We start from the raw sequence: 16,069 nt of genomic DNA, 5'->3' as shown, positions 1-16,069 counted from the left end.
GGAAAAAATTTTTTTTTAATCCCTTTGGGGGCCCCTTTTTTTTGCCGGGGGTTGGTTTTTTTTTTAAAAAGGGGAAAGGGTTTTTTTTGAACCCATGGGTTTTTTTTTTTTTTTTTTTTTTTTTTTTTTTTTTTTTTTTTTTTAATCCGCTTTTTGATTTTTCATCTCCTGTTGTATCATTATTATTATTATTATTATTAATTTTTTTTTGTCGACGTTTCGTAACAACCAACAACCGTTATTTTAAATTAAAAATGTGGAGAAAAAAATCTGTCGCTCGATTGTTGTTGCAAAATGGTTTTTTTTTTTTTATTTCTGATTTTTTGTAAATTAATGGCGGGTCAATATTTTTCCACGACCTCACGAAACTTTTTCTTTTGTCGTTTTTTTCGAGTGTGCGTACGTGCGTTCCTGCGTGTGCGTACGTGCGTGTTTATTAAAAAAAAAAAAAAAATTGAAAAGTTGATGATGAATGGAAAAATTGATTGGAAAAAAGAAAGAATGAAAAGAAAATATGAAGTGTTTTAATTCTCTTGAGTATGTTTAAAATTAATTAGGTCACGTGACGATGGGAAATTGCTGTCGTTTTTGTGTTGCTTCCGCGGATAAAACACGAAATGAGTTTTTACGATGAATTATTTTTAGTTTTTTTTTTTTTCCAATTTTTCAGCCATTTTGAATTTTGTTTTGTGTTCGTTTTCGGCCCGCGTTTTTTTTTTTTAGGTTTTACTGTTTAGGTTGTTGTTGTTGTTGTTGTTGTTGTTGCGTTCGATGAGTTTTGTAGGCGTGTAAAAACGCCAAAGAAAAAAGTTTAAATGGTTTTATGATGTTTGTTCGCATCAATCAAAAATACTTTAAAAAAAAAAAAAAAAAAATATGGCGGCTGTCTAAGGTCGTGAACACGCACGCACACGCATCACATTCACACCGCCTTCTTTTATAAACATTATAAATAACTCATTCATTTTTTTTTTTTTTTTGGGGGGGGGGAAGGTTTTGTTTGTTTGTTTGTTTTTTAACGGTTCGAACGAAACTTTTCATCGTCATTTTTTTTTTTTTTTTTTTGTTTTATTTTAAATTCTTTCTTTTTTTTTTTTTTTTTTGTCGAAACAAAAGTAACACACGCGCGCGTGCCAATCGAAATTTCTTTTGCCACGACCTTAAATAAATACCACAAATGGCGTTTTTTTTAGTTCAATTTGCGCAAGTTTACACATTGTCCGCCATATTTTTTCTTCTTATTTTTCCTTCGCTAATTACAATTTGTAATAAATAATTTTTTTAAAGAACGATTTAAACGTCGTGATTACTGTTATTGACACGCACGTTCGAGTACGCGTGCATTTTATCAAATCAAAAAAAAAATTTAAAGTTTAGCGGCATTTCGTCGGGGCACAAGACAGGATAGGGGGAGGGGAGGGGAAGGGGGCGAGTCGGTTTTTCGTCTGAGGGAGTGTCAAGGATTTTTTTTTTTTTAGATTTCGACCCTGAATTGGAATTTATAAATATGTATATAACGAGCGAATTTTTTTTTTTTTTTTCAAACCCTTCAGCAAATTAAATTGAGTTCTTGTTGAATAATAATAATAGTAATAATAATGATAATAATAATGGTAAATGATACTACGAGTAAATTGCATTTATCGATTATTATTTAATTATCGAAATTGACCGGTTGAGTTTTGTTCGATTGTTTTGAAATTTTCCTTTTTTTGTTCCACTTAATTTTCCCCCTCTCTCTCTTTCTCTCTCTCTCTCTTTCTCTCTCTCTCTCTCTCTTTCCTTTATTTATTTATTTATTTAATTATCATTTTTTTTTCTTATTTTATTCCGCGACGTCGGTCGTTCTTCATTTTCCATTTTTTTTTTTTTTTTTTCCTCCTTTCCGGTGATGATTCGTCGTCGGTGATTTCGCAATCGAGGAAACGATAAAAAATTTTTTTTTACGGTCCAATGTCACTTTAGACTTTTTAGAAAGAGAGGGAAAGATAAAGAGTGAGTGAGTGAGAGAGAGAGAGAGAGAGAGAAAGAGAGAAAATGTTCGTTATTCGTACCTTAAAGGAAATTGATAATTTTTTTTTTTTCGTTCAAATCGTAAATTTAATTTATTAATGTTACGCGGATTATTAGTTTTTAATTATTTACAACAAAAAAAATTATTATTATTATTATTATTATTATTATTATTATTATTATTATTATTATTGTCGTGAAAAACTAGATTGAAAAATTATGACGGTGGGTGACCGGTAGCAAAAAAAAGTAATGATAATAATAATAAAATTATAAACTCGGTTAAGCGAAGTTTTTAGTACTCGCCATTGGCAATCGTTTGTTTGTTTGTTTGTTCGTTTGTTTGTTCATTTATTCATTTTATATTAGTGTCAATGGAAAACGGAAACGAGGTTGAATTTTAAATTTAATCGAATATATATATATAAATATCGATATATCGACGAATCGATAATTTTTTTTTTTTTTTTTTTTTGGTAATCGAATAAACCAAAGATGCGTTGTTGTTCTCGTTGTTGGTTTGGTCGGTTGTCGGTTTCCGCGTTTGTTTTCTCCATCTCATTCGGATTGTGACGTATCGTTTGTTGTTTGTTAATTTTGATCGTTCGATCGTTTCCGGATGCCATTTAATTTAATTTTTTGTTAATTTTAATTTTGATTCCACGTTTCGTGACTTTTTATCCGACTCTCGCCGACACAATTTTTTTTCAAATCGGGATTTTCCTCGGAAAAACAAAAAAATTTTTCTTTTTTTAATTTTTCCGAAGCGTCGTTTCATTCATTCATTCATTCTCACAATCTACTTCCTCGAAATTATTTTTATTTTTTTTTTTTTTTGTTTCGCAGGTGCTGAGCGGTCAGTTGGAAACTTTGGTCAAATCCAAAGACGATTTATACGAGCAATTGGACAAATTCAAAAAGGAAAACGACGACCTTTTATTTCAATTGGAAGAGAAAAATATCGAATTGGAGGGAACGAGAGCGAGAGTTAGAGTATTGGAAAAAATTCAACAACACCAACCGACGAGACCGACGTTCGAATCGAACGTGTCGAAACACTCGGCGGGAGAAAATTTCACGTTTTTAGAAAACGATCACCTCCGTTCGAAAGGTTTTTCCGAAAGCGAAATAAATCGTGCGAGACAAATATTTTTGGAGAGTCAAAATAAAAAAGTCGACAAGTTGGAAATAACGAAAATATTAAACCGTTCGAAAACGCTGTCGTCGTCGTCGTCGTCGACACACAACGTGAGCAACGTCAACGCGGGAGGAAGTATCGGCATCGGGAGTGGTTACGAGCTGGAGAAAAGTGGAAACATGATACCGATACTCGCGTTGCCTTTGCCCACCATGGCATCACATCAATCGAGCGGTACGGAATCCACTCAAGCTTTGGAAATAAGTTTGGAATTGGAAGCGGACAATTTGGTGGACAAAGTGGAGAAAAGCGAAAGTTTAAAAAATGAAAAATCACCCTACAAGCGACGACCGAGTAAAATCCCGCTCAACATATCGAAAACGTCGAAATGTATGAAATCGGGTTTGAGCGAGGGTTCGATTTTTTCTAAAAAATCCGACGGAGAATTGAACAAGACGAAAGAATCGAACAACGGAGGGTCGTTGAAAAAAATGTCGTTGGACAATAACAATTCATCTCACAATTCGATAAATTTTAAAAATCAAAATTTATCGATGAAATCATACAATTCCGTCGGGGGTAGACCGAGTTCGCAAATGTCGCTGTCGCAAAAAAATCACGCACCGACGACGACGGTGACGACGACGGTGACGACCATGACGACGACAAAATCGGACAAGAGAAAAAGTTTGACGTCGGCACAAAACGTTATAAAAGATGAAAATTCACTCACGACGACGACGACGTCGTCGAATAAAAGCATGAATTTAAAACAGACGACAAATTTTTTAAACGTTCGTCAGAGAGACACACTGAGTAGGAAAAATCAAAACGAAACGTGGGACAATGCAAACAATCACACCAACAACAACAGTAACAAGCGAACGCTCCGTTCGTCGTTTCGCGAAAGTGTTCGTAGTAAAATATCGATAGACGGAAACGTGAGTAATTTAAAAAGAGACGGTGGTTCGCTGTCGGGTGGTTCGGGTGGTACGAGAAGAGATTCTCTGTCGTCGCAACTCAAGCAAAATCGTACGAATTCAACGACAAATCAACAAAAGACAAACAATAATATAACGAACAAATCGATTATATCGACCGAAAGTGTTGATAATAATAACACAAAGGTACGGCCAACCAAATTAAGCTTTTTGAGTAATTGGTTAAGATTTTAGAAAAAAACCACACACACACACATATAAAAAACATACACACATCAAACCTTCATAGAAAAAACTTAAAACTAAAAACTAAAAACTAAAAAAAAAAAAATGTTATTGCGCAACTTCATCTTCCGCTTCCGCCTTCTTCTTTGTTCTTCGGATGCTTCGGATAAAAGTAAGGCTGCCAACCCTTATTATTATTATTATTATTATTTTTTTTTTTATTATTATTATTAACTGTTTTTTATTTATTTATTTATTTAATTAATTTTAAGTTTAGTTGGTGCGCGGGGGGAGGGAAAGGGGTGGGAGGAATGAGGAAGGGAGGGGGCGTGAGCGGCGGATGGATATCTTTTCTTTGCCAAGTGATGATAATAATAATAATAATAATATTGATAAGTAATCACTATAGCTGGATAATTGGGGGGGGGGGAAACTCTTTCGTTGCGACCGACTCACGACGATCCACTTTTTTGTAAATGTTACCTTTGACCTTTAACCTTTGGAGTCGTTTGTAGTTGTAGTTGTTGTCGTCGTCGTAGTTTAACAGGTACTAACCGATCGATTAATCCGACTAATATTTTTTTCGTAGATGATAACGTAACTAACTAACAGTCATGATTAATTTTTGTTTTTTTTTTCCCGCGCGAACGGTGTTGCCAAAATTACAAAAAAAAAAAAAAAAAAGGAAACGTTCGTTCTTTTGTCGGGGGGGAGGAGTTTCGTTTGTAGTTTTTTTTTGTCTTTTTCTTCTTCTTCTTCTTGTTCTTCTTGCTCTTCTTCTTCTTCTTCTTGTTCTTCTTGCTCTTCTTCTTTTTTTTGTTCTTCTTGTTCTTGTTCTTTTCCGAGCACGTGACTCTCGTGAATGCGTTGGTACCCATACCTGTTTGATATTTTTCCATTAGACAGAAAGAACATGATAACGTAGCGCCATTTCGATTTTTATTATGTCCCAAAGGTATTTTTTTTTTTTTTTTTCGGTTTTAAAATACATTATTAAGTGAATTCGGGAAATGGGGGAAGGGGAGGAGGAGGAGGAGGGGGAGGACCACCCAATCGGTTATTACATTCCGAAAACATTTTCCGTTTTGTTTGTTTGTTTGTTTGTTCTACAATTTAAATAACTCATAACATATTAAAACGGTTATTTGTTTTTTTCTCTCTCTCTCTCTCTCTCTCTGTCTTTTTTTGTTAATGGTGGTCGCGTCGTTTTTATTTGTGTACTCTTAAAAAAAAAAAAAGCGGGGGGGGGGGGAACCGGTGATAAGAGGGGAGATTTAAAAATAAATAAACGAAGGATAATAATAATAATAAAATGTTTTTTCGTAGAGGAGAGATTTATTTTTATGGATTTGTACGTTTAAATTTACATTTATTTTTACGCAAGGTGATCGCGATGAATCCGTTTCTCGAAAGCTTTAAATATCCGCTGGCAAATTTCCATCCGTTATTTAATTTGGCAATCGAGTCGAAAGAATAAAAAAAAAAAAATAAGCGAACGGGAAATTTTTATTTTTCGCGCCAAAATTTCGACGACGCGAAAAAAAAAAAAAAAAAACAAAATGGTCGAAGGGAGTTTTGTCTTAAACGTTTTTTAAATTTATAACGGAATTAATCGTTAATCGACAAACCGGAAACTGGAAAGAAAACAAAAATTGCGTTTATTTCCTTCATCGTCTTCTTCTTCCACGTCCTCCTTTTTTAATTAAATACACTTTTCGAAACGATTCCCTTTTTTTTCCTCTCTCTTCCTCTCTCTTCATCTCTCTCTCTCTCTCTTTTTTCTTTCTCTCTCTCTTCCTCTCTCTTTCTCTGTCTCTCTTTTCATTCGAGTTTGATTTCATATTTAATTTTACGAAACGGTAAACGAGAGTCGTTAATTATAATTAATCGAAAATAGTCGTCGAATTCGATTTTTTTTTTTTTTTTTTAGAAAAATAATCGATTATAGGGTGTATCGATCGATACATCGATAAATATCGATTTGTAAAAGTTTTAAATTTTATTTCTCACGATGAATTTATCGATTTCTTTAGTTTTTTCTTACTCTATGATTTTTATTTTTTTTTTTTTTTAAATGGCAAAGGAAAGATTATGCAAAAAATGTTTAATTTCTTTTTTTTTCGTAATAACGATAATTATTAAAAATCTTCTCATCATCATCATCATCATCATCATTGAGGAGGGAGGGGGGGGTTACATTATTGAATCAAATCAACAAATGAAGAAAAAAATAAATAAATAAAAGAAAACGAACGGAACCGGAAACGAATTTTAATGCGGGTTCAATTACGTACATACGTTTGGGATTAACAGAAAAAAATTAAATTAAATTAAATTAAATTCTCGGGCAAATGAAATTTCACGTTTCGCGCGTCCTCTCCCCTCCCCCTTTCTCCTCCCACTGCTACCACCACCACCACCCCTCTTCCCCCCTCCGCTACGTTATTATTATTATTATTATTATTAATTTTTTTTAGATTTTAAATCTATTAATTTAATTGCTTAAATCTACGTTTTATAGAGTTTTTAATTTTGTCGAAAATCTCACGATACTTCTATTTCCACGATTGTTTTTTTAAATAATAATAATGATGATAATGATGATGATGATATCAGGGTTATCGTATATTCGCATTTTTCACGGTTTATTATGAAAGATGGAATCGATTTCCGGTTTTTCGAAATGTTTTTTTTTTTGATTTATTTATTTTTAATTTTAATTTTAATCGATTTTTTTTTTTTTTTTTTTTAATTGGGTCGTACAATCGTTTAAACGTTATTTATTACCATTATTATTATTATTATCATTTTTTTTTTTTTTGTTTTTGTCTAATGACACGATTATTATTTTCGACCGCCTTAATGTGGCAACGCGTCGTCGTTGTTGTTGTTACCGTTACGCGTCGATGTTTTGTTTTTAAAAATTTCCCGCCATTTTTTATTTATTTTGATCGGTATTATTATTATTTTTCTATTTTTTTCCTGTCTTTCTTTTTCTCTTTCTCTCTCTCTTCCGCTTCCTCTGCTACCACTTTTAAAACGTTAAAAAAAAAAAAAAAAATTTAATGTAACTAATTTAATTTTAAAACTAACGTTTTGTAGATATGTATGTAGTTTAGTAGTTTTCTTCCTTTTTCTCTCTCTCTCTCTCTCTCTCTTTCTCTCTCTCATTTCCGGTTGGTAATTTTTGTAATAGTTTTTTTTTGTATGGGGGAAGAAGGGAGGAGGGAGCGGGAAGGAGAGAAGGGGGCATTTAGTAACAAAAAAAAAAAAAAAAAATGGTTGGGTGGAAGTGGCGACGTTCTCTGTTTTGTTTCTGCCACGACGATTCGACCTCTTCCCCGACTTTCTTCCTTCATTGAGATTTTGTACTAATGATAAATGTCGATGATTGTCGTGACCGGGATGATAAAAGGTCACCGGGAGATCTTTATCAAAATGAGTTAAAATAAAATAAAATTTATTAGCATAATAACAAAGAGAAAGTTAGTTAGTTAGTTAGTTAAACCGGTGATAAATAATACGGATGTAATGATATCTTTTTTTTTTTTTTCTTAACGTCGTTTCTTTGGTATCGTGGCAGGAGAAAGAGAGTGAGAGAGAGAGAGAGAGAGAGAGAGAAACGTTTTAACGAAAACCCACGACCGACCGATTGCCATTTTTTTTTTAAAGAAAAATTTTCATTTACGGTAATTTTCTAAAATGTTTTTTTTTTTTGAAAGAAAATATTTAAAAGAAAATCGAATAACCGGAAGTAATTATCCAAACAAACAAACAAATACTCTTTTTGGATTTTAATGTTTTATCTCTCTCTCTCTCTCACTTTCCTCTCGATTAATTTTCTTTTCTTTTTTTTTGTGACGTATCTTTCTCTAATTTTTCATCGATACTTTACCTTGTGGTTTATTATTATTATTATCATTATTATTATTATTATTATTATTATTATTATTATTAATTTTCTCGAACTTCCTGGTGGTTTTTTTTTTTTTGTGGAAGAGTATTAAAGAGGGGAAAAGGGAAAGTTTTTCATAATCTTGATTTAACTGTCGGTGGAATAACGGAAACGTTCTTATCATCTGTCTGTTGCTCCTGCTGCTGCTATTGCGGGTTGTTTGTCGACTAACAATTTTTTTTTTTTTTTTTTGGGGGGGCCTGGAAAAAGGTTTGATTGTTTATTATTGTTATTATTATTATTATCGTCGTAGCTCAACGCGACGAGTCTTTTTTACCAAAATCTTTCAAGTTTTCCCACATTCGATCCCTTCAGGAACGGATAGTTGAATTTCTGCAGAATTTTTTATGAAGGTATGATCATCATCATCATTATCATCATCATCATCATCATCATCATTATTATCATTTAGAAATTTTAAAGTTTAATTGATGTAAATGTTTTTTTTTCTTTTTTTTTTTATCACGTTCACGGTTTGAAATTTAAAAAAAAAAAAAAAAAAAAAAAATCGGACGGAAGATTTTTTTTTTAAGTCTCGCGAATACGTAACAGTTATGCAATTTGAATTGTGACGTCACGAATGACGAAATCAAAAAAAAAGAAAGATGAAGGAGAATGACGTAATCGAGTAACGCGAGAGTAACCTGACGAGGAGGAGACGGAGCTAAACCGTTCGCGGGTTCGTGTTTTTTTTTTTTGCGCGGTGACAGACGGAAATCATCACGAACGGGATGATTAAACGGTCGTTAAACCGTCGCAGGTGTGCCAACGTGAAAAATAGAAAAAATGAGAGAAACGAAAAACGGCTTCGGGCTTCGTTAAAATTAAGACGATTTTAATTTGTCTCGCGAACGTTTTGAACGTCCCCCCCCCCCGGGGGGGCCTTATAGCGTTGTCACGCTTTATGACGTCATAGCGCAATTTTTGCAATTTTTGCAATTTTGCAATTTTTTTCGGTTTTCTCCACGCGATGGATTTATAGAGCGTATAGAAAACGTTTCGTGATTGCGGGAAATCTCCTCGTTTCCTCACACGCGCACGCGCACACACACCTGGAACATTCCAGTATTTGGAAATCGTTTCCCTAATCGTTTGTTTCTTACCTCGACGTTCAGACAAATTTGTTTAAAAAAAAAAAAAAAAAAAAAAAAAATTTTTTTTTTTCATTCGCGTGATTTCCAGCAAAATGATAATGATAATAATAATAATAATAATAATAATAATAATAATAATAATAATAATAATTCGGCGGTAATTATCCGCTTTAACTTTCTCTTTTACCATTTGTCGTCAACTTGACATTTGTCCAGTTTGTGTTAAAAAGAAAAAAAATAATAATAATAATAATTTTACGACAATGGGTTGTTGTTGTTTGTTGTTGCAGGTACTCGTTTGTTTTGGATAACGTGCGTGTGCGTGTGCGCGTGGGTTAACACAAACTCGATTTTTTTTGAAATTGTCGTTATTATAATAATAATTATTATTATTATCTCGTTTCACCTTTTTCATTTTGCGAAAATTTTTTTTTTTTTTTTTTTATTAATTTCCTCCAGTAAATCGTAAAGGGGGAAAAAGGGAGAGTGGGGGGAAAGGAGGGGGGGATTAAACGCATTCATTTGGTCTCCAGACGTTACGGATGATTTTGTGACGTCACATTACGATCTATCTCTTTACCGTTTACTCAAAATTTTTAAAAAAACGTGACGATATGACGCGTTAGATAATTTTTAATATTATTATTATTATTTTTTGACTGATTCCACGTCGCTCAAACGGTTGTGAAATTGAAAAAAAAAATTGCAAAGCGTAATAATGATGATAATGATAATAACAAGATGAGATTTTTGTAAAAACGTTTTTTTTTTTTTTTTTTTTTTACACGGGGGGAAAACGTGTACGGTGAGTTTTGTCTAATGACACGATCGTTTAATTTTAAAGTGTGTATACATATGCACACCGCGAATTATTATTATTATTATTATTACTACTTTGCGGCTTTTGGTAAATCAATGAAAGTCTTTTATTATTATTATTAACACAAATGCGAATTTGTTGTTTTTCTTGTTACACGAAAAAAAAAATGTCGTGTTCGTCGTTTTTTTTTATTATTATTTATTTATACTGTAAATCTCGGTTTCCGGTTTCCGGAAATGTTTGTTTGCGGGTACGAACGAAACACACGAAGGGGGGAAAGTTTTAATTTTTTGTAAGTTTAAAAAATTACCCACGCGAAACGAACGAACGCGGCAAATACTTTTCATTTTTTTTGGGGGGAGACGAGGGGGAGAGAGGGAGAAGGGGGGTTTAGTTCTCACGTTTGTTTTGTCGCGAAACGATTTTCGACGCGATCCGCCATTTTTTTTTTTTTAACATCGAAAACTATTAATAATATTCGTGTCGTTTTTTTAAATAATTGTTTTCCGTTGAACCGTGACATGTCATGGAAGTCGTTTATTTATTTTTTTTTTTTTTTAATTTATTTTGTTCTCTACCGGAAATTCACTTTATGCGAATTCCCCCCCCCCCCACCCACTCCCCCTGCCCCCTCCGAAAACAAAAAAAAATCTATTTCCTGTCGGAAAAGTTGTACAAGGCCGCGTTTTATTCGTTCGTTACATTTGCAAAGTCTAAACGAAAAAACGAAAATTTAAAATGATAATAATAATAAAAAAAGGATTATCCATTCGTTTTTTTACTCTATGGAAATCGTTTTATTAAAGTATCATTATCATTATTATCATTATTATTATTATCATTACCATCGTCATTATTTTGTCGATTAAGTTCGGACACAACAAACGCGTGAGGGAAAAAAATTTTTTTTTGTTTTTTTTTTTAAATTCGACTTCCGTGGAATTTTTTAAACTATTAGTTCGAGTAATCGTTCGAGTAATCGATCGATTAATCGATCGATTAATCGATAAAAAGTTAGTCAAAATAATTTTTTTTTTTAAATTGTTTTGGTACCGTTACGGAAAACGTTTTTTAATTTAAAAAAAAAAAAAAAATTGTTTGTTTTGTCTGGATATTATTATTATTATTATTAATCCATAGGAGAGGTCAAATATTTTTTTTTAAACTAGTACCACGTCGTGTGAAAAACGCGCGTTTTTTTAAAAAAATAATTAGTTAATGGCGGGGGGGGGGCATAAACGGAAAAAAAAAAAGTGTAAGCAGAATCATCATTAAGAATACGAGAACGTGTAAACCAGAATTTTTACGCAACGAATCAAGTGATCGAATGATGATGATGATAATGATGATGATGATGATGATGATGATGATGATGATGATGATGATGATGATGACCTTTGACACGTAGACACGCACCTGATGTAATTCAAGTTTCATTCGGTTTCAGTCACGGATTTTGATTCGTTTAATTTTTTTTTTTTGGTTTTTTTTTATTTTTTACTTTCTATCTATCTTCTAAGCTTTCTTTTTAACTGCTATGGATGTTAGGACAACCGCAACGGAACAACCAAATTTGCGGCGTTTGTCGTACAACCGTGAAATAAATAAATAAAATGAATCGAAATCGATTCGTGGGGGGACGAAGGGATTCGGGATTTTACCTAGAAGGGATCCGCATTCTCCAATAATTGTTTTAAACGTTCGGTTTGTACGCATCGTTGAATTTTTATTCTCTGTTTGTCTGTTTGTCGTGAGAGAGAGAGAGAGAGAGACAAATCTAGAAAAAGTCATTCTTTCTCTCTTTCTTTTTTTTAAAAAGTTTTATTAATTAAAAATATCTTGCGTAATGAGGCACACTTGAAAGAAAAAACGTTTGTTCACGATTGTCGGTTGTTGTTTTCGTTTGTTACTCTATGGAGAGAAAAAAAAAAAAATTTCACAATTCTCCCGCGGGGGGGCGTGTAAGGGTGAGAAAGTGAATGGGAGGGCAAAGATGAGGAGGTGGCAGCAAAATGGCGGGTGACCCGGGAAAAAAAAAATAAAAACAACCGCGAGAAAATTTTTTTTTTACGATGATTGTTTGTTTGTTTGTTTGTTTGTTCGTTTGTTCGTTTACGAACGCCGACAAAACGTGTTCGACAATCGTGTGAAAATAATTCGTGTAAATGAAAAAAAAAAATTGATTCGAATGAAATTATTATTATTATTATGACGTTAAAATGGCGAACGGATTTAAATAAGTACGCGTTCATCTTTCTGTGACTTTTCTTTTTAATTATTGATTGATATTGGGGGGGAAGGAGGAAAGGGGGGACGGGAAATTAAAATTGGTGAGTAGGTTTCGAAGGACGTCACGGACGCCATTTTGATTTAACCGTTTATGCTACTCTCTATGAAATGAAAAATGTACCGGCGGGAAAAATGTCGCCGAAACGACAAAAAAAACGTTGAAAATTTTTGGCGGTGGGGGGTGTGGAGGTGAGGAAAAGAGGGAGGGCGAGGGGAGGAGAAAAACGATCGAAGGTTTTTCTTTTTTTCTTTTTTGTTTCGATTCGTCCTTGTCTCGATTGGGAAAAGAAAAAATAAATGAACAAACAACAACAATAATTGTTATTAATTTTTTGTTTGTCGTCCTTGACATTCAAAAAAAAAAAAATGAATTCTTATTGCTTTAAATTGAATTACACGCGAATAAATATTAAAAAAAAAAAAAAAAAAGAAAAATGGCGTCGGTAATAAATAATAATAATAACAATGATAATTGCATTTAAATTACATTAATTTATTATTATTATTATTATTTTTTAAATAGACTTTGATTTTAAGGTAAAAAAAAAAAAAAACAAAGGGAAAAATGAGAACGCAATAATAATAATAATAATAAATAATTATTATTATTATGATTGTTTAGGTCCGTGACGTTTGTGTTTGTTATTTTTCGCTGTCGTGTTGTTGTCGTTTTTTTACATTTTTCCCATTTATTTTTTTTTTTTTTTGTCGAGGTTTTTCCAACCTGAAATCATCATCATTATAATAATGATTATTATTATTATTATTATTATTAGTATTCGAAGTCGTTTAAATCGTTCGATTTCGTGTTCGTTTGAATTTTGAAATTTGCTTTTTTTTTGCGCGCGCGCACACGGAGGCGGAAGTCGATTAAAAAAAAAGTTTTTTTACTTCCTTTTGTGTCGTGTTTGTTGTATTTTAACGCACGCAATTTTTTTTATTTTGTTTTTCGAATATTTCATACGTCATCATCACAATCATCATTATTATCATCGTACGAATGATGCGTGCGTTGTGTATCGTACGCGCGCACGTGTGTGCGTACGTGCGATCGTACATGCTTTCTATATTTCACATCGATTTGTGATAAAAAGTGATCGTCTTTCTTTTTCTTTCTTTTTTTTTTCGATAAGATTTTCGGGTATTCGGGGGAGGGGGAGTAGAGGGATCGGAAAAGAGGAATTTCCGTTTCCGAACGGACGTGTCGGGTGAGGGGGGGAAAAAAGAAACCGGATGTATTGTAACCGTGGAATTTTCTTTGTTCATAATTGACGACACATGCGTTATTATTATTTTTATTTTTTGGTGAAAATGGGAAAAGTTTTTTTTTTTTTTAAAAAAGTGGAAGGAGACAAATATTTTTTTTCTATTCTTTGTTTGTTTTGTTTGTTTACTCGTTTTTTTTTTTTAATTTTTTTTTTATCGACTTTTTCCGTGTTGAGTTTTTTTTTTGCTGCGACATTATTGACTGACCTTTTTTTTCTTTCTTATTATTATTATGTTTTTTATTTTCTCTCTCTCTCTCTCTCTCTCTCTCGGAAATTGACGAAAAAAAATAATAAATGGTTGGGGTTGTTGTTGTTTGTTGGCCGGAAGTTGAAATATCATCTCGTTTGATTATTATTATATTTTTTTTCCTTTTACGCGAATGAAAGGAAATTCTTGAAAAAAAAGAGGAGGAGAGGGGGAGGGGGAAACTTTGGTGGAAATTTTTCCTGTCGTACCTGCTTACCTACCTACCTACCTACCTGCGGTCGATAAATTAATGCCACGACTTAATACGATTGTAAAAATTTTTTTTTTTTGTCGTCTTCCGGAAACCAGGTTTTTAATATTTTTTCCTGATTTTTCTCTTTCTCTTTCTCTCTCTCTTCCTCCCATCTCTCTGTCAATGTCTTCCGTTTTTGTCTGTTTCTCTCTCTCTTTTCCTTTTAAAAGCATATCAATTTTTCTTCTTTCCTGCTCTCTCTCTCTTTTTTTTCTTCCCCCCTTCTCTGTTAATGTCTTCCGTTTGTCTCTGTTTCTCTCTCTCTCTCTCTCTGTCTTTTACTTTTAAACGCGTATCGACATTTCATCGGGTTTTTAAAATTATCATTTGTATTTTTATTGTTTTTTTTTTTTTTTTTTTTTTTTTTTTTTTTTACTATTATTTAGCCAATTTCAGCCCGGTTCCCCCCCCCGGGGTTAAACGTCCCGAAACAACAACAAAAATACGATTAAACGGACAAACAAATAAAAAAAAAAAAAAAAACGCGTGGGAAAACATGATGGCGGGTCGCCCACGAGTCATCATCGGATTTCCCCGCAGTATAAAAAGGCGAAAAACTCAAATTTTATTGTTATTATTATTATTATTATTATAGTTGTTGTTGTTGTTTTTTATTTACCAAAAAAAAAAAAACGAAACGACGACAAACGCGGAGAATCAAAAACAAACAAATAATTATAATAATTTTATTTTTTTTAATGGAGCCAAGATAATGTCGAACCGGAATTGAACCGAAAATGTTTTTTTTTTTTTTTTTTTTTTTTTTTTTTTTAAACGTGAATCGATGGATGAATCGATCGATTAATCGATGAATGAGAAAAATCGATCAATCGATCGATCGTTTATTGTTATTTGAATTGTTCCACCGGGTGGTTCGATTAGCAAACGGTCGACGCCTTATAACTAATGAGATTTAATTTATTATTATTATTATTATTATTATTATTATTATTATTATTATTATCATCATCATCATCATCATCATCATCATTATAAACGTGGATGACGAATTTGAAATTTAAAAAAAAAAACCGTTCAAGGACGTCGTTCGATTTGGCGGGAAATAAAAACGAACCGAACGGATTTGAATTCGGATTCGATTCGCGACCGGATTTTTCTTTCTCTCTCTCTCTCTTTCTGTCTTTTTCTCTCTCTTTTTGTCTTTTCTCCGTCGTATAAATTATTTATTTTACGTCTCGTGACACGACGTTTCATTATTATTATTATTTTTTTTTTTTTCTGTTATTTTGTTCGAAATGGAAAAAAATGGAAAACTCTCGCGTGATTTTTTTATTCGCACGCCTTTTTTTCGTGTATATAAATATAAAAAATCTAATTACACGTTTATAAACCGCGTGCTTCTTTAGATTTTTAATTTTTCTTTCTCTCTCTTTCTCTCTTTTTCTCTCTTTTTCTCTCTTTCGTAAAAATTTGTAATTTTACATTTTCGTTTTAATTTTGGCGGGAAAAAGTTTTTTTTTGTGTCTTTATTAATGATAAGAATCGCGGTCGGTTTGTAAAATTTCAAAAAGTTTTCTTTTTTTTTTTTTTTTTTTTTTTTGGAGAAAATTTTATCCGAGAAAAAAATTTATCTCTTTTAATTTAAAAAAAAATTGAAACTTTCACCGAAAAAACGAAAAAAATGTATTAAACGTAAGGAAAGTTCATGATAAGTTTTCTAAAACCACGACATGGTTGAAAATTTAATTTTTATTTTCGCGCGTGAGTTAGATTAGAGGGTGGGGAGAAGGGTGGAATGGGATGGGATGAGGGGCTAAGGAAAGGGGAGTTAAGGAAGGAAGGAAAGAAGGTGTATATGTGTGTGT

The 16,069-nt window shown here is 32.5% G+C and overlaps 2 protein-coding genes across 2 annotated transcripts in view; both read left to right on the top strand.

The window, feature by feature from the left end:
• The window catches only part of Phum_PHUM570160 (uncharacterized protein), a gene marked incomplete at both ends in the record, with an annotated part of 3,485 nt that extends 2,108 nt beyond the window's left edge, over window positions 1–1,377 (top strand). The window contains one exon of the mRNA XM_002432077.1: window positions 1,288–1,377. Within this exon, the coding sequence (XP_002432122.1) occupies window positions 1,288–1,377 (90 nt within the window). The remainder of the gene's footprint in view (window positions 1–1,287) is intronic.
• Window positions 1,378–2,232: 855 nt separating this feature from the next.
• Window positions 2,233–4,326, top strand: Phum_PHUM570150 (uncharacterized protein; the record flags this gene model as incomplete). Its single annotated transcript, XM_002432076.1, has 3 exons — window positions 2,233–2,238; window positions 2,860–3,739; window positions 3,959–4,326. 3 exons carry the CDS (start codon window positions 2,233–2,235, stop codon window positions 4,324–4,326), a joined length of 1,254 nt encoding a protein of 417 aa, XP_002432121.1.
• Between the last annotated feature and the right edge of the window lie 11,743 nt (window positions 4,327–16,069).

This window comes from Pediculus humanus, genomic scaffold, assembly GCF_000006295.1.
Source record: "Pediculus humanus corporis 1103172108302 genomic scaffold, whole genome shotgun sequence".
NCBI classification, from domain to species: domain Eukaryota; kingdom Metazoa; phylum Arthropoda; class Insecta; order Psocodea; family Pediculidae; genus Pediculus; species Pediculus humanus.
The sequence above is the reverse complement of the archived record's forward strand: the minus strand, read 5'-3'. Positions and strand labels throughout refer to the sequence as shown.